Source organism: Rhinolophus hipposideros, assembly GCF_964194185.1.
Source record: "Rhinolophus hipposideros genome assembly, chromosome: 17".
NCBI classification, from domain to species: domain Eukaryota; kingdom Metazoa; phylum Chordata; class Mammalia; order Chiroptera; family Rhinolophidae; genus Rhinolophus; species Rhinolophus hipposideros.
Genome location: NC_138063.1, coordinates 55,240,419 through 55,259,103, shown reverse-complemented (window position 1 = coordinate 55,259,103; position 18,685 = coordinate 55,240,419). Strand labels below are relative to the sequence as shown.

The window sequence follows — 18,685 nt, the reverse complement described above, 5'->3', positions numbered from 1 at the left end:
AGAAATGAAAGCAAGTCATATGAGTCTGGAAAATCCTTCCTAATTAAGAGGCTAAACCCAAGAAAATGAATAGTCAGGACAGACAGTCTCGACTGGAGCAGTACCAGGCTCATCAATATACACAATTAATGCAGGTCACCCGATAATCTAGGTTCTTGTTTTAATGACACAAGGAGACATCCTCCTTTTCTGCTCTTCTCCAGTCTTTCAAGGACCATGTATGAATTTAATCATCCCGCATTCTGTGGCGGAGTACAGTTTAAATCAATAGTGTTACCATACTACAACTCTCCTTTCACACTCTCCCTAATGCCTAATATTAGTCAAGTTTGCACTAAAATTGATCAGTGACAGAGGGTGTTTTCTCTTAACACCCCTTCTGCATCTAACCTCCCCCTCATGCCCTTTGGCCTCCCCCAGGAAGCAGATTGGCATTGATTTCTATCTGATTACAGGAGAGCCTGGCCTGACTTTCCCCAGTTACTTAAGCCGGCGTCTCATTGCTTGTCCTTAGAGACCAGGGCTTCGCTCAGGCAGAGAGCGTCTAGACAGTATTCATGACCCATCTGTCTGGCACAGCCCAGCGGATGGCAAACTCTATTAGAACTGAAACCATTTTTCCCTCCTCCTCCTCTCATCCCTCTCTCCCTTTGAGAAGCAGGAATCTGACACTGAAAATTACTATCATTGTTGCAATTCTCAAAATAGCACCGCCAGACTTTCATTAACATCCACGCTAGACTACTAAATATTTAAAGAAGTGGATAAATTTCATCTGAAGTGGGACAGCCCCACACACATGAAAGCAGTAACAGAATCAAAATGTAAATCTAAGAGGTTGTTTTTATCCACGTAAATTTAGTGTCACAGCAGGAGAAAATGATGCCTAAGATTTATTGAAACTTTCCCTCCCATTTGTTCTCTGCCTTTGTTTATTTGAAACGGCAGAATTGCCTTTCAAGATTGTACAAAAACATAAATTGTACAAAATTTTAATTGATCAGAAAACCGTCTTGGAGAAACAAAGGCAGCAAACCAAAAGGGCCAGAAGGGGAGGTGCCCTCCTCTTTGTCAGTGAAGAAGGAGGGTGAGCCCTACCAGTGCTGCCTCTGTGGCCTACCCCCTAAAACATACCGAGGTGGAAGCCAGTGACCACCTGCCACCCAGTGGGGCCTAGCCTAAGAAATGCATATCCTCATCTTCGCCTTGTTTGAAATACCATCTTGGATCATTTTCACACAAGTCAATAACTGTTTTGCTGAGGATTCTTTTGATTTTTAAGTTGAAAAAGGGGGTTGGGACTCCTGTTAAAAGAATAAACACTGTTCAGCAGAACAGCTTTTTTCACTGAAAAGAGCCTGTGGGGACAAAGCCCCAAAAAGCAGTTTCCAGGCTCTCGGCCTCATATAGAAAGGTGCTGGCTCGGGTAGTAAATGGTCATCAACTGTGATTAGATGGCCATCAGCTGTGGCTAGTTGGCCGTCAGCTGTGGCTAGTTGGCCATCAGCCGTAAGCCATTGGCCACTAATATAACTGCTGTGGCTACGCTAGCAGAGAGAATGGGGGCTAGCAAGAGCGGATTGCAGAGAAGCGGATGCCGCCAGTGAGAATATAGTGATATGACTCCCCTACTTATGGCTCCGTGGGTGTTCCTTTTTGGCCTAGCCACATCCTGCATTCTTATGTGGGGAGCGGGAGCTGAGACCCCGCTGGACGCCCCGCATGACAGAGCCTCTACTTACCAGCCTTGATCAAGGGAAGCCAGAAATAAGCAAATAAAACCTTCAGAGGCCATGCCACCCCTACGTCACCATGCTCTGGGACAATACAACACACTGGAATATCCTTGTCCCACCCCCACACCCCTGCAGTGAACAACATCAAGAGTCTAAACCACTGAGTGCTTAAGGACCTGGGAAGTAGGCAGGAGCCCACATGTGCTCCACTGGCACAGGTGAAGGAGTCTGAAGGGACCACAGTGCTCAGGCAGGATCCAGCAGGACATTAGGTGTCTAGGGATAAAAGCCCACATCTAGCCAAGTAGGACTTTTGCTATTCACAGAAGGTAAATGGGGGCGAGTAATGGCAAAAATAGTCTCTTTGTTCACTGAGTCCCAAGAAGTTTGAGCCACATGCTCTCAGGTCAGCTGTCATACTCACCCTCCTGATGGGGAAGGTAAAAGAAAGAGGGGAACTGACTTCCCCTAGGTCATGTAAACAGTACATAATCCACGCAGAATTGAAGAAGGGATCAATTAATTAATTAATTAGTAGAGGAAACTCAAAGCAACTCAACAAAACCATGATCCCTAAAACACTGGGGCTCCTGGGTTAATATTTTGTAATCTTTTTGAAAATCCAGAATGAAACCAAGATTAACATCATCTGTGCACCAATTAAAAATTGTCACATAAACAATTGTTTTTGGAGCACTCACTTCTATGGGCCTTCACAATAATAGACTATTTGATTTCTAACCTCCAAAACTATAAACCTTTAAAAACTGATGAGTTAATCCTTATCTGCTTAAAAAGCTATCACGAAAAATACAACAAACAACAAACAAAAAAACAACAAACACCCAGAAGCAAAAACAAATCCACAACCTGAGTTCAACTCCCAACTGCAACAAGCATGTTCTAGCTGTGTGACCCTGAATAAATTACCTAACCTCTCTAAGCACTATTTCCTATGAAACTTTTCAAGGACGGTTTTGAGAAATAAATGAGATGATGTATGTAAACAGCTGACATTCAGCAAATGGCAGCTCTCTACCTTACTCATCCCCACCCCTAAGAAGCTGTAGGTCTTCAGATAAACTCCTTGCACCCACTGGTTATCACAGAAAAGAAGCAGTACTGCCCTTTGAGTAGGGATAATGAGATACATGGGAAACAAAAGTTGGTTAAAAACCCAAGGTCGGGGAGCTCCTGTTGCACATGTTCCTTGTCAGGCAGGGTCTCTCGTCCTGCTCCCCGCATAAGAATGCAGGACATGGTGAGGCCAAAAAGGAACATCAATGGAGCCATAGATAGGGGAGTCATACCACTATATTCTTGCTGGCAGCTGGGTTGGACACACAAGGAGCAAACATCCAGCAGTACCCCAACAAAGGGTCTTCCTGCACCCCAGTCTTGCTGGTGGCTGGGCTATACACGAAGTAGAATCCACACAATGTGCAATCCGCCGTCCGCTTTTCTGCCTGCCAAGCAACCAACCAACGTAGTCACACAGTTATATCAGTGGCTAATTGGCCAACTGGCCACAGCTGATGGCCAATCACCACTGGAGCCAGCACCTTTCCACGTGAGGCCGAAAGCCTGGAAACTGCTCTCTGGGACTCTGTCCCCACACTCCTGTTGTTGAACATTCAAGATGATGAGTAACAGGTTAAGACTGGGAAGGATCTAAGCAGTCTCCTTGTACAGTATTCCTGCTACTTGTCCACTGAGCCTTTGCTGAGAAACACAAACAACTGCTATGAAAGATGTGACTGAGGCAACTGAAAAGAATTTAATGTGGACTGTATATTAGAAAATAGTATTATGTCAATGTTACATTTTCTGGGTTTTGGTAACTGCAGAAGAGAATGTCTTTTCTTAGGAAACGCACTTTAGAGTATTTTGAAGTAAAGAGACATGATGTCTACAAGGTACTCTGAATTGGTTCAGAAAAAATTAAAATGTAAATACATAAAGACAGAATGATAAAAAGAATACATTTTGTAATTTTATAATAAAAGTTTGAAAAATATTTCAAAATAAAAATTTAAAGACAGCAAATAGAGAAACAGAGTTGAAAATATAATATTTATTGAATACTTACTATATGCCAGGCATTATTCTAGTTGCTTTACCTAAACTATTTTATTAAATCCTCAGAACAACTCTTTGAGAGAGATACCAATATTATCAGCTTCATTTTACAAATGAGAAAAACAATTCATGAAGACGTTAAGCAACTTGTCTAAAGTCAGTCAGTGAGCAGTGACTCCAGGATTGAACTCAGGACCTGATATTGTAATTTGTAGTTTAAACAAATTGTAGGACCAGCCTGGGAACCTAATCACACTTTTCAGCTCGTTTATAACATTGTGCCCACAACAAAATATGGTCTCCCTCTAGTAATATGAAACCCAGGCTGCCAGGGATACATTGGCACAAAATGGGACCTGTCCTAGTAGGATGGGGAAGTGAAGCCGTACACCATGCTCACACTCAGACACACTCACACGCTACACACCCCCACACACTCTTATGCACATTCACTCACTCTAGCACACACACTTCTTTAGGATCTGGCAGGAAGCATTTCACATTTCTTCTGGGCTTAGCATAAACCAGCCCTTCATGTAGTACATGGACATTCAGAAGCCAGAGGTTTGTGTCTCAAGGATTGCTGTTTTGGGAAACCTTGACCCCAGTAAAACACAGTAAAAGCCTATCATACTGTTCACAGAATAAACACTTTGCACTATGGTAGACTTACACTCTAGTTAATTTGGGTGTTTATGATAAGCAACTACAAATTGTAATGACAGACAATTTAGAGGTACAGAGTTCACGTCACACCTTTGTGTCCAATCATGCAGGCTGCCAGGATTGCATAGGTATTTGAAACCTTCCGATTCCACTAGCAGGGCACTAAGCCATACAAAACAAGTTTTTTTCATCCTCTGGTCAGACGTGAGTGTTCTAAAAAAATCACATTCATTCATTCACTCAGCAAATATTTACAGGGCCATGCAATATATTTTATATATATGTCACATACTATATGCTATACATACCATATACCACATGTTAATATGCCATGCACCATATGCTATTTGGTTGCTGCAAAAGTAATTACAGTTTAAAAGGTTAAACATAATTGCAAAAACCGCAGTTACATTTGCACCAACCTACGGTAATATATATGCTGTGCACTATGGTAGGCACTAGGGCTACAGCAGAAGCTCTCATAGGCACCGTTTAATTGAAAGCTATGCTTACAGCATGCTAGGAAGTAGCAGAAGAAGGATAAATGGTTTTCATTTCAATTCAATAAATACTTGTCAAGTATCCATATGTACAGTCCATGCTATATTAGGAGTATCAGGGCTTCCAAAGACGTAAGCATAATCCCTGTCTTCAAAGAGTTTAATATCTAGTGGGAATTACACTTGTACACGTGTAACAATCAAGCAGAACATACAACACTTTAAGAGGGGCACAAAGTGCTGCAGGGTTCTCCAAGAAGGAGAAATTATTTCTGGCTATGAGGAGATCAGACAGGGTGACCAATTTAATGTAACTGGCAGATGATCAAAACGCGAAGACAGAAAATACTGAAGGAGGAACTGGTCTGGGGATAGAAGGAAAACCAATTGGTTCAGCTTTAGATACTCAGAGTTTGGGAGGCTTGGAAGAAGATTTACAAGTAGTTGGATACATTGGTCTGGGCTGGAGATAAGAATGTGGGAGTGGTTTTAAAGCCATGTAGTATCCAGAATTACCAAGGAAAGGGCAAGGAGTGAAAACTGGGGGCCAAGGATGGCACCTGGGGAACAGAGGAGCTGCCAAAGAGAACAGCTGGAGGTGTCTAAAGAGACCAGTCAGCTATGAATCCTGTAATCCCAAGGGAAAAGAGAATCTCAGAAAGGGGATGACCCACCCTATCAACTATGGAAAAAAGACTAGTAAAATAAGAAATGGAAAAAAGACCACTGAATTGGGCAAGGAACAGTGATCCAGCAAAAACAGCTAGGAGAGAGCAATGGTTAGTATGAAGGGATTAGAGAGGGAGCAGTCAGGGGGCTGTTGAGCTGTCTTCCCAATGTAGTAGGAAGCGAGTTGAGACTGGGAGGGAAAGGCACAGGGGATGGAGGGCAGGTGGAGGTGAGCAGAGCAGATCTAGATAAGGGCGGAGTACAGCAGGAGAGGGTTTCAACTAGGGAACTGTGAGAATTTTTATGGGTGCTGAGGGCCCTGCCCGAGGGGAGGTCACACCCAGCCATGGTGCAGTGCCTGCTGGCAGCTGAAAGCTTCTTGGAAGGAGCTGGAGAGCAGAGAGCAGCCCTGGTGTCTGCAAGGAGGGTGCAGCAGAGGGCCGTGGGCACAAGGCTGTAAGAAGACACTTCAGGAAGTCAGAGGTTAGATAGGTGAGGACAAGAAGAAGCTGAGACTGCAAGGGAGGAAAAGGAAGGATCATGAGACTCCCGGATGCTGTGGGTGGGACTGTGGGATGGGGTCAGACCCTGCACTGCTGAAGTTTCACCTCTTTAAAGTTAAACAGACCATTGGGGATCACAGAATCCTGGATAAGACCTCATAGATCGTTACCTAAGTACAGCAGAGGGGGTTTCTAAAAAGGTTTCATGTAAACATTAAATGCATTAATTCATCAGTTCATAATGACACATAAAAAAATACCTGTGAAGAGCTATGGGAAACTTTCTCACTATTAAGAAAATTGATCCTATGTGATATCTATTTCATGATAATCACTTAGTTGATAGAGAGTTTTTCTTTACAGAAGTATCTATCCCCACTATTGAACAGAGGAAAAAGGATAGAATTTGTTTATGACTGTTTTGCAACCCTTAATGACTGATGATTATCACACAACAGAGAGACAACCAGATCGGATGTGGCTCCCAATGGAAGACAACAGGGTCTATGAAGTTGCTTTATACATGCAACTTTTAAACCTGAATCACCCCCAAAATCTCTAGACCTAACTACCAACTGACAGGAATAATAAGGCACAGAGAGCACATTCAGTGACTTCATGGGAAAGCAGTCAGCAAAATCCAGAGTATGGAAATTCTACAGAACAAGCAATCCAGAACTTTCAACCAAAACTTCTAAGAAGTGTGTGTGTGCCAGTGGTGGGGGTGGGGTGGGGGTTATAGAGCAAAAAATTATTAAGGTCTTATCAATCCATCTTGGAGTAATGCTTGGAGATTCTTTGGATCGTGGTTCAAACAAACTGTAAACAAAACAAAACACACATTTATAAGACAATTGAAAAAATAGGAACTCTAGCAGGATATTTGATGGTATTAGATAATTATTGTTAATGTTTACTGAAATAATTATAGAAAAAAAGGTTCTGGTCTCTGTGAAGCCTGATTGTAGATAGGTTTTCCACATGGTCCCAAACACAAAATACTTCATGTTAACTAAACTTATTGTGACATTCATTTCACAATATATGTAAGTCATTATGCTATGTATCATAAACTTATACACTGCTGTATGTATGTCAATTATATCTCAATGAAAGTAAATGAACGATAAAACAAACATACTTGGGAGATGAGGAGTTGATAGCCAAAAATGAAGTACAGGGTAGTTTAGCTCAGTGCCTAAAGGTGACTGATGTCTGAGCCTAGGTAACAAATAGGGTGACAGTCCCTTTGGCATAAAAAAAAAAATGTAAGGAAAATGGGAAGACTAGTTTGGAAAGAAAGACACTCAGCTCAGATTTCAATATGTTAAATTTTATCTTGGTTGTTATTACCCTAAATTACTTTGGGCAAAAGGAAGGAAGGAAAGAAGAAAAGAAGGAAGGAAGGATGGAAGGAAGGAAAGAAGGAAGGAAGGAAGGAAGGAAGGAAGGAAGGAAGGAAGGAAGGAAGGAAGGAAGGAAAGAAGGAAGAAAGAAAAGAAGGAAGGAAGGAAGGAAGAAAAGAAAAAAGGAAGGAAGGAAGGAAGGAAAGGGTTTCCTTCTGAAAAAGTCCTGAAGTTTTAATCCTGGCTTAATTAGGTATACTTTATTAGCTTCAGTTCATTGGATTTTGATATTCAGTTTTATGAAGCCACCTATTGAGAAAAAAGCCACTCCCTGCTACAGCAGGGTTGGGAGCACCTCCACTCCCAACTTTCCCTGAATCAGAAATTCCACTGAAGCTGAATGTAAAAGTTATTCTGATTGACTGCAGGCTTCGTGTCAACTTTGGACTTACTCTTAAGGTCTAGTAGCATGAATTCCTTAGTAGTGGTTGCTGAAGGAAGGTCTGTTTTTGCCAACACTTTCAAAGTACACAGCTCTTTGCAAGGCTACACAATTATGGCTTCTGATAAGTCAAGGGAACTTTATTCTCCCCCACCAAGATGTGGCAAAGGGGCTTTAAAAATGCAGTGTAACAGGAAAAACTCGACTTCATAGTGATGGTCAGGCAGAGGGTTCACTAAGTGAAAGGCTGGTAGTTGCGATGCCAGCATCACTCAGGGATGCTATGCAACTCTCCCCTACACATAGCAATGGACCCACAGGCAGTCGGTTTCTTTTTAAAAGACAAGGACAGATGTAGCAGGACTTACTGGCTTTTCTCCATGGGCCCAAGCTACTTTTCCAACCCAGGCCTTCTGTAGTCAGGGCAACAGCCCTCACTCTCCTCACACTCATGTTATTGTGTGCCCTGACCCTATCCTCTCCATAACACCCAGCACACCTCCTCCACAAAGCCACCATGACAACCAGAATGATTCTCTTTAAACTCCTGAACCATACATTGTGGGAACTGCTTAGCTCTAAATACCATGTGTTCATTTTTAGTTATTTTTATACGTGTATCTTTCAGTTCCTCAAGTTGACTATCAGCACCTTGATAACCGGATCTGTATCTTACTTCATCCCCCACAATGCCTGGTACAAGAACCAAAGAAGGCACTTAAGTTTATTTTTGTAAATCATAAGTAATTTTATTTGTATAATTTGTATTTTTAGTGCTCAGGAGTACAATATTTTGATGCAGATGCAGCAGCCAAGAGAAAAGACACAAGAAAAGCTGGCAATTTAGGCTGATAGCATTTTCCTTTTCTGTAAAAAGATGCATCCAGCAAAACTCTTTCCCTGTGAAACTATCAACACCAGCCCAATCCTCCAAGTCTGTGCAAAACTGGGGCTAACAGAAAAATAAATTAGCTTCAGTCAATGGACAGCATGACCACAGTTAGCAAAGCAGAGAAGCAGGTGAAACCACTCAAGTCTTTTCAAGGGAAAAGCTACTTACCGCTACTGTAAGTGCTTCCATTATCATTAGCATTGCTGACCTCACAAGTGACAGTAACATTTTCTCTCTAACCTTAATTCATGCTGAATTTCAGCAAAGAACACCAAGACTTCTAAGCCATGGTGCATGCCCACAGCCAACGACACAGGCAGAAAACTGGTTCTAGCACATCTGGAAATCCAGAAGAGTCCACCTTGCTTTATCCTAAGCCCCACCAAACAACAGAACATTGAATGTTTCCTCCATGTGGAAACAAAGCAGATTGAGTAAACGAATCTTGTTCTCAAGTAAGAACAAGAAGGAAGCACTATTTGTTTTTATGGAATGCAACATTTCATAGACAAGAATTTCTGTAATAATTCAAGTTCTCAAGGTGGAGAGGAAGTGGAATCGTATCATTAGAATTAGCACTGCATGAAGTGTGTATTGTCCATCTGTTGGAGGCAATGCGTTGACAGATGCATTAAAAACCACTTACAAATGGAGAGCCTCTAAGCCTCGTTACACAACTATTAATAGGAAGTAAAATATCTTTTGTTTCCTCTGTATTCTTGCACGACAGGGTACAGGGAAGAGAATATATTCATTTAATATTAGATCATCCTCTAGCATCACCAGGGACACGACACGCTTTCCCAAAGGCACCTGACCACATAGAACAGACTTGCTACAACCAACTCAGAGTAAGGGTCTCGATTTAACAAGTGAGCCTGGCTCCCTCTGGCGCTTGCAGAGAACCAGGAAAAAGCAGTGTAGAGGGGGCTGCTGGCCAGATCAGAGTATGGAAACTTCATCTGGCAGACCTCCCCAGGGAACAGACTAGGGGGGAAACGTCCAGAACCTCTGCGGATGAACTCACCTTTGGACATATGGAAACTCTTGTTACAAAAGAAAAGTGGCTCTGGAATTAAAGGCAGTTGATACAAAGTCATGATGGTCTATCTACATCCCCAAGAAATGGCCACACAATGAGTGGGGATGATACTAATGAGGTGATTTTATAGATTATTCTTTTCATGTATATAATTTTATTTAAATCCTCAGAGAAACCTTTTTTTAATTAAAGTTTACTAGGGTGATAATTGTCAGTGAAGTTACATAGATTTCAGGTATGTAATTCTGTATTACATCATCCATAAATCCCATTGTGTGTTCACCACCCAGAGTCAGTTCTCCTTCCATCACCATATATTTGATCCCCTTTTCCCTCATCACCCACCCCTCACCCCCTTACCCTCTGGTAACCACTAAACTATTGTCTGTGTCTATGAGCTTTTGTTTCTCATTTGTTTGTCTTGTTCTTTCCTTGTTTTCGGTTTATATACCACATATCAGTGAAATCATATGGTTCTCTGCTTTTTCTGTCTGACTTATTTCGCTTAGCATTATACTCTCAAGATGATTCCATGTTTTCACAAAAGGTCCTATTTCATCTTTTCTTACCACCAAATAGTATTCCATTGTGTATATATACCACAACTTCTTTATCCATTCATCTATCGAAGGACATTTTGGTTGTTTCCATGTCATGGCCACTGTAAGCAAAGCTATAACAAACATTGGAGCACACTTGTCTTCATGAATGAATGTTTTCAGATTTTTGGGTAGATACCCAGGAGAGGGATTGCTGGGTCATATGGTAATACTATTCTTAATTTTTTGAGGAACCTCCACACTGCCTTCCATAGCGGCTGCACCAGTCTGCATTCCCACCAACAGTATATGAGGGTTCCTTTTACTCCACAGCCTCTCCAACACTTGTTACTATTTGTCTTGTTGATGATAGCCATTCTGACTGGTGTGAGGTGATATCTCATTGTGGGTTTTATTTGCATTTCTCTGATGATCAGTGATGTTGAGCATTTTTTCATATGTCTATTTGCCATTTGTATGTCCTCTTTGGAGAAATGTCTCTTCAGGTCCTCTGTCCATTTTTCATTTGGGTTGTTTGTTTTTTTGTTATGGAGTTGCATGAGTTCCTTATATATTTTGGATATTAGCCCCTATCAGAGGCATAGTTTGCAAAAATCTTCTCCCATTCAGTTGGTTGCCTCTTTATTTTGTCGATGGTTTCTTTTGCTGTGCAGAAGCTTTTAAGTTTCATATAGTCCCATTCATTTATTTTGCTCTTTGAACCCAAGGTCCATAAGATTTGTAGCTGTGTTTTCTTCCATGCAGTTTCTTGTTTCAGATCTTATGCTTATGACTTTGATGGATTTTGAATTAATTTTGGTACACGGGGACAGATAGCAGTCCAGTTTCATTCTTTTGTATGTGGCTTTCCAATTCTGCACCAACATTTATTGAAAAGGCTGTCTTTTCTCCATTGTATGTTTCTGGATTCTTTGCCAAAAATTATCTGTACATATTTATGTGGTTTTATTTCTGGGTTCTCAATTCTATTCCATTGGTCTATGTGTCTGTTTTGCTGCTAATACCATGTGTTTTGATTATTGTAGCCCTGTAGTACAAGCTAAAGTCAGGAGTGTGATACCTCGAGTATTGTTCTTTTATCTTAAGATTGCTCTGGCGATTTTGGGTCTTTTGTGGATCCAAACAAATCTGATGACTTTTTGTTCTATTACTTTAAAAAACGTCATTGGGATTTTGCTGGGGATTGCATTAAATCTGTATATTGCTTTAGGTAATATGGCCATTTTAACTATGTTGATTCTTCCAATCCATGAGCATGGAAGGTCTTTCCATTTCTTTGTGTCTTCTTCAATTTCTTTTAAAAATAGTTTTCAGCATATTTGTCTTTCACATCCTTGGTTAAGTTTATTCCTAGGTATTTTATTCTTTTTGCGCAATTGCAAAAGGAATTGATTGTTTTATTTCTTTTTCTGAGATTTCATTGTTAGTATACAGGAATGCAATGGACTTTTGTAGGTTGATTTTGTAGCCAGCAACTTTACTGTATTCGTTTATTGTTTCTAATAGCTTTTGGTGGACTCTTTAGGGTTTTCTATATATAGCATCACGTCATCTGCAAAGAGTGACAATTTAACTTCTTCATTCCCAATTTGGATGCGTTTTAGTTCTTCTCTTGCCTGATTGCTCTGGCGAGGACTTCCAACACTACGTTGAAAAGCAGAGGTGATAGGGGACAGCCCTGTCATGTTCCTGAACATAGAGCAAAGGGCTTCAGTTTTTCACCATTAATTATGAGATTGGCTCAGGGTTTGTCATATATGGCCTTTACTATGTTAAGGTATTTTCCTTCTATACCTATTTTATTAAGTGTTTTCATCTTAAATGGATGTTGTATCTTGTCAAATGCTTGTTTTTTTACATCAATTGATATATTCATATGATTTTCGTTCGTTATTTTGTTTATGTGATGTACACATTGATGGATTTGCATATGTTGAACCATCCTTGTGCCCTGGGATGAACCCTACTAGGTCATGATCAATAATCTTTTTAATGCATTGTTGCATTCGATTTGCTAGAATTTTGTTTAGGATTTTTGCATCTATATTCATCAGAGATATTGGTCTATAATTGTCTTTTTTTGTGTTGTCCTTACCAGGTTTTGGTATCAGGGTAATGTTGGCCTCATAAAATGAGTTAGGGAGTACTGTCTCTTCTTCAATTTTTTGGAAGAGTTTGAGAAGGATTGGTATTAGATCCTCTTTGAAGTTTGGTAGAATTCACTAGTGAAGCTATCTGGTCCAGGACTTTTGCTTTGGGGAAGGTTTTGGATGACTGATTCAATTTTCTTACTGGTGATCGGTCTGTTTAGATTTTCCAGTTCTTCATTGTTCAGCCTAGGAAGGCTATATGTTTCTAAGAACTTGTCCATTTCTTCTAAGTTACTGAATTTGGTGGCATATAGTCCTTCATAGCATTCTTGGATGGTCCTTTGTATTTCTGTGGCATCTGTGATAACTTTCCCTCTTTCATTTCTGATTTTGCTTATTAGTGTCTTTTCTCCTTTTATCTGAGTGAGTATAAGCAAGGGTTTGTCAATTTTGTTAATCTTTTCAAAGAACCAGCTCTTTGTTACATTAATTTTTTCTATTGTCTTTTTGTTCTCTATTTCATTTAGTTATGCTCTGATTTTTTTTGAGAATGTTCCAAGTACACTAGAAAAAAAAATGTATAGTCTGATGTTTTAGGATGAAGTGCTCTATACAGGTCAATTATGTCCATTTCATCTAATGTGTCATTTAGGGCTGATATTTATTTATTTTGTTTGGGTGATCTATCCATGGCTGTCAATGATGTATTTAAGTCCCCTAGTACAATTGTGTTTTGGTCAATTTCTCCCTTTAGTTCTGTTAGTAGTTGCTTGGTATATTTCGGTGCTCCCTGATTGGGGGGATAAATATTCATGACTGTCATGTGTTCTTGTTGTATAGTCCCCTTTACCATTATAAAATGTCCATCTTTGTCTCTTGTTACCTTTTTTACCCTGAAGTCCATTTCATCTGATATCAGTATGGATACACCTGATTTTCTCTGGATACCATTTGCTTGGAGTGTCAAATTCCACCCTTTCACTTTGAGCCTGTGTTTGTCCTTGTAGCTGAGATGTGTCTCTTGGAGACAGTATATGGTTGGGTTTAGTTTTTTGATCCAATCTGCTACTCTGTGCCTTTTTATTGGTGAGTTCAGTCAATTTACATTTAGGGTGATTATTGATATGTTAGGATTTCCTATCACTCTATCTTTAGTTTTCTGGTAACACTGTGGTTCCATTGTTTCTTTGTCTTTTTGTTGTTGTCTATTATTTCTGTGTGGTGGTATTCTATGATTTTTTCCTGTGTTTTTCTTTCATTACAGTATATATTTCAGTTGTGGATATTTTTTGAGTGGTTAACATTAAATTTATGTAAAAGAAAGTTTAATATTTCAAATATTCCATTTTCTTCTGCACCCTTACTTTCTCCATTCCCATATTCTGGTTCAAGCCTTTACTCTCCCCCTTTTTATGTTTTGGTTGCCACAAATTGTCCCTGTTGATGGTGGTCGAATAGCCTCCTTTAGTATTTCTTGTAGTGCAGGTCGTGTATTAGAAAACTCCCTCAGCTTCTGTATGTCTGAAAAGGTCTTTATTCCTCCTTCATTACTCAAGGATATCTTTGCTGGATATATTATTCTTCGATCATAATTTTTCTTTTTCAATAGTTTGAATATTTGGTTCCACTCCCTCCTGGCTTGTTGAGTTTCTGCTGAAAAATCTGTTGATACCCTAATTGGCTTTCCTTTGTCAGGTACAGTCTTCTTTTCCCTGGCTGCCTTGAGGATTTTTTTCGCGTTGTTGATTTTAGACAACTTCAATTCAATGTGTTTCGAGAAGGTCTGTTGGGGTTGAGGTAATTAGGTGTTCTATTTACTTCTTGGATTCGAGGATCCAGTTCTTTCCACAAGTTTGGGGAGTTCTCATCAACAATTTCTTTGAATATACTCTCTGTTCCCCTCTCTCTTTCTTCTCCTTCTGGTATGCCCATTATTCTTATATTGCCCTTTCTGATGGAGTCAGGAAGTTCTTGTAGAGCTCTTTCATTTCTTTTAAGTCTCAAGTCTCTGTCTTCTTCCATCTGTGACATTTCTAGGTTTCTATCTTCAATGTCACTGATTCTTTCCTCCATTTGGTCAACTCTGCTACCGTAGCTGGCTATTTCATTTTTCATTTCTTCTGTTGAGTTATTAATCTCCAGAAATTGTGTTTGGTTCTTTTTAAAAATTTCAATCTGTTTGGTAAAATTGTTCATTTTGTTCTTTCATTGTGTTTCTGAGTTCATTAAACTGCCTGTCTGTGTTTTCTTGCATTCCGTTGAGTTTTTTTCAGAACTGCAATTTTGAATTCTCTGTCATTTAAGTCATGTATTTCCATATCTTTAAGTTCCTTTTCTGGAGACTTTTCATTTTCTTTCTAAGCTGTCTTGTTGCCATGGTTATTCATGACAATTAATGGTTTATTATTTATCTTCCCAGATATCTACAGGAATGGGTGTTGCAACAGGTTGATAGGAAGAGGTCTTTCTTTTGTTTTCCAGTACGTGTTGGTAGAATGTTTTATCTCTGACTGCAGCCTTTTATTTTCTCTCAGATTGTAGTGTTATGTTTTCTCTGCACTATTCCAGCTTCTCACACAATGGGGGATTCCCTGGAAGGCAGGCTTCTCCTCTGTTCACAGTTCGCCTTTGTCATAAGGCACCACATCTGTGTGGGGATGTGGAGAGCTTTTGATGTTCCAAAGCTCTTCCTGCACCAGATTCAGAGCCTGTGTGTTTCAGTAGCTTTGCTTATTCCTGCAGGGATCCAGACAGGTGCGGACAAAGGTAGTTTGGGTTATGAGAGGTGGCCCAGAGCAATGGTGGCAACCACCACCACAGCCAGTCCTCCTTCCACAGCTCCCTCCCCTTTGCCGGAATCAGTTGGGCTGCAAATCTGTGTCTGTGGACCACAGTGTTTAGAACTGAAAATATTCTGTTCTTTTGATCTGACACTGCTACTGTTCCGCTTCTAGCACTGAGAAGGTGGGGGTGGGGCTAGCTCCGGGAGGGTTCTATGGGGAAGCTAGGCTCAGTACCTAAGGTTCCATTCTCTGCTCAGCAGTGAGGTCGTAAACCACCGGTTTCAGCCTTCTTCTCTCAGTGTTTGTTCCGAGGTCTCTGCCATGAGCGTTGGGTTCAGCCATGTTATATGCTGCTCTCTCACTCCTGTGGGCCATAAGCGGAGCCCTAGTAGTCCAACTTCTTCCCTCTCCTGCAGCTGTGGTAATTCTGGGATGCAGCAAGCTCGGAGCACTGAGCTAGGTCTGAGTTCTGTGCCCACTAGGCCCGTCTCTGCACTTCTCCCTTCCCTCCTCCCCCAGCTGACGTGATTTGCCCACCTTTAGGTGAATTCAGTAGTGGGCCTCTTCATCTTGCCTGTCTGCTGTGCAGGGAGTCCTTTGTGGAGTTATAGTTGTTCAGTATATTGTAAATTCCAGGGAGATTTCAAGAGGCTCACCTCACACAGCCATGTTTATGACATCACCACTGAGAAACCTTATATGACAGCAATTGTTCACATTTTACAGAGAGAGAAAGCAAGCCTGAAAGAGATTCAATCACTTACTTAAGGTAGAATTTGGACTCAAGTCCACCTGAAGCCACAGCCATGGTCTTGTCTTTTGTCATTGTTTCCTAGCTCTCCAGTCTTCTTAAAAGAGAGCGCAATGTAAATAATCTCTTATTTTAGTTATAAGGACACAACAAGTTCTATTTATATCTGAACTGTAGGTACCAACAATTTTCCAATAGGATTTTCAAGTTCCTCTGTTAAGGGAAACTTTTGTAGCTGCCTGGGAAATGTTGAACCACTTACAGACGTAACTGCTTCACCTGGCTTCTAAGTAAAATTAAAACATTCATACTTTTAAAATGGATGAAAAAAACATGTAGAAATAGGCTTTAAATATCAGGAATCAATACTGATGAGAAAGGAAAGAAGGGGAGAGGAAAGAAAGGGAGGAGAAGGGAGGGGGGCGGAGAGTGGCGGGCAGGGGAGGGAAGGGGTTTAATAGGAGGAATGGACCCTGAAGTGAAGGAGAAGCACCTTGAAGATTCAGAGAATCAGTCTGTGACGTGCTCTAGGGCCAAAGGCTTGGTCATCCTGCTTTTCACAGTCAATGTACCACACACAGTCCTAATAGTCTTTCCATAGCTTATCATGTATGTGCTTGCTGTTAGTCAAGTCTAGAGAAAAACAACAACAAAAATCAAGAAATTGGCTTTACATTGCCCTTCTTATTCTAAGACCCCCTTGGCTTGAGTTTAGCTGACCTACATCAAGGGCTTAGTATCAGAAAGACTCTATTCTAATTGCTTTATGTGGACCATCCCATTTAATCCTCATAATACCCATTCTCATGACTCATTGTGCAGATGAGGCCACAGAACTGCCCAACTGTTGGGTAAGTACCAGGTCCAGGATCCCGACCCAGCAATCCAGCTCAGAGCAGACAGGACAATCACTTTGTGGACCGCTTCCCTGAGCCCAGGCAAGCCACATTATGCAAATTACTGACAATTGCAAAGGCTATTACACAAAACATCACCAGAGGAAACAAATGGACCAAATACCAAAAAGCACACACATAACCTTAAATTGTGTTTTGAAAGTATAGACATGGGATTCTAAGAGCACTCAGTGTTAAGAAAATACAAACTGACACAACAGAAAAGCTTGAATTCAGCAAGCATAAAGAGCAAGCTTAAACTTTACTAGGCACTTATTTTCTGAGTTTTCCCCCAATATGAAAAATACAGTAGGAATAGAGAAAATTGTTTCTTTTAAAAAATTCTCTCCACATTTCACATTACAGTATCAGTATTTATGTAGTCTAATTTTCATAACAAAAGTGTACAGAGCTGTAAATAAAAACAAATATAACCCCTCAAAAACATGTCCGTAACACTGGGGAGATAAGTTGAACGTTTCATGAAATGATCTCAGTAAGAAGACCCCATGAAGATGGTCAGTGCTACAAACATTCCTCCAGAGTGTGCTACTGCAAAATCATTCTGTCATCCTCAACGCACTTCACTTCGCCCATGGAAACACAGGAAACAATAAGCCATTTTCCCTAAGAGAAGTTCAGCAGTGCTTCAAAGCTGACTTCTCTCTCCTTCCTCTTCATAAAAACCATGAGATGAAAAATCAGTGAACTTCAAACTATTAATTTCACCTTTTCAAGTTCAAGAATTTCTCAGCCTTGGGATTCACAAATGTAAACACCTCACTTTTCTTTTCTATCCAGCAGCAAATAGAAAAACACATGATCAGAACCTTTTTTAAAAGTCCAATATAAATCTGTTTTCTTATTTTAATTACATAATTAATTACAGCCTTTCCACATATCTTTCTTTGCTTATTTAAAGTTATTTGAAAATTGTTTCAAATTACTCTTTAAAAATTCTACAAAACTGGTAGGAAGAACACTAAATCAATATATTATTTCTTGGAATCCAGTAAATGCTTCTGGGTAGCAAAATCCTATTCTGAAACCTAGTGTCACTGGACATCTCTGAAAATAGAATAAATTTCCCAGTTTTAGACACACCATTTTTCTATCCTAAAAGAAGAAAACATTCCCTTTGTGAAAATGTAGATCTTGCCCCCCAAAACAACATCTTTCCCATTTCCACCAGGACCTTACCTCCTAACCATTTCAAAAACATAATCAGACCTAATGATGCCAAGATGAGTAGGAGGGACTTACAGTTGAAGATGCCCGGAGGTGGATGTTCAGTCACCAGGAGACAGTTTTCTTCATCACTGTTGTCCCCACAGTCGTTCTGTTGGTTACAGACCAGTGAACCAAGATACAAGCATTTACCGCTGGTGCAGGTGAATTTGCACTCTGAAAAAGTACAATATAAAGCATGAAGTAGTCAATGCAAATTTGATGCTCTTGGGTTGTTTTTTGCATTCCGTGACTGTTTGGGAACTCAAGTCTATCTGGAGATCCCAGGAAACTGATCTTAGAGAAGGACTATCTTGGTAAGGACCTTCCTTCTATGAAATGCACAGGATAGTGCCCCAGGGTCTCTCCGGGGCCTGCCATACATTACACATCCCACTTGTATAACCCACAAAATGAGTAACGCAGGTGCTTTCTTTCCATGATTTACCGAGCAAAAGTCACTGCTATGAGCCTCTGATTTAGCTTGAAAAACACCCATGATT

General features: G+C 40.4%; 1 protein-coding gene across 2 annotated transcripts in view; it reads right to left on the bottom strand.

The window, feature by feature from the left end:
• Positions 1–18,685, bottom strand: part of LDLRAD4 (low density lipoprotein receptor class A domain containing 4) — a gene marked incomplete at its 5' end in the record, with an annotated part of 627,426 nt that overhangs the window by 270,900 nt on the left and 337,841 nt on the right. For both annotated transcript variants that reach the window (XM_081078517.1, XM_081078518.1), the window contains one exon: positions 18,219–18,359. In XM_081078517.1, coding sequence (XP_080934643.1) covers positions 18,219–18,359 — 141 coding nt within the window. The remainder of the gene's footprint in view (positions 1–18,218; positions 18,360–18,685) is intronic.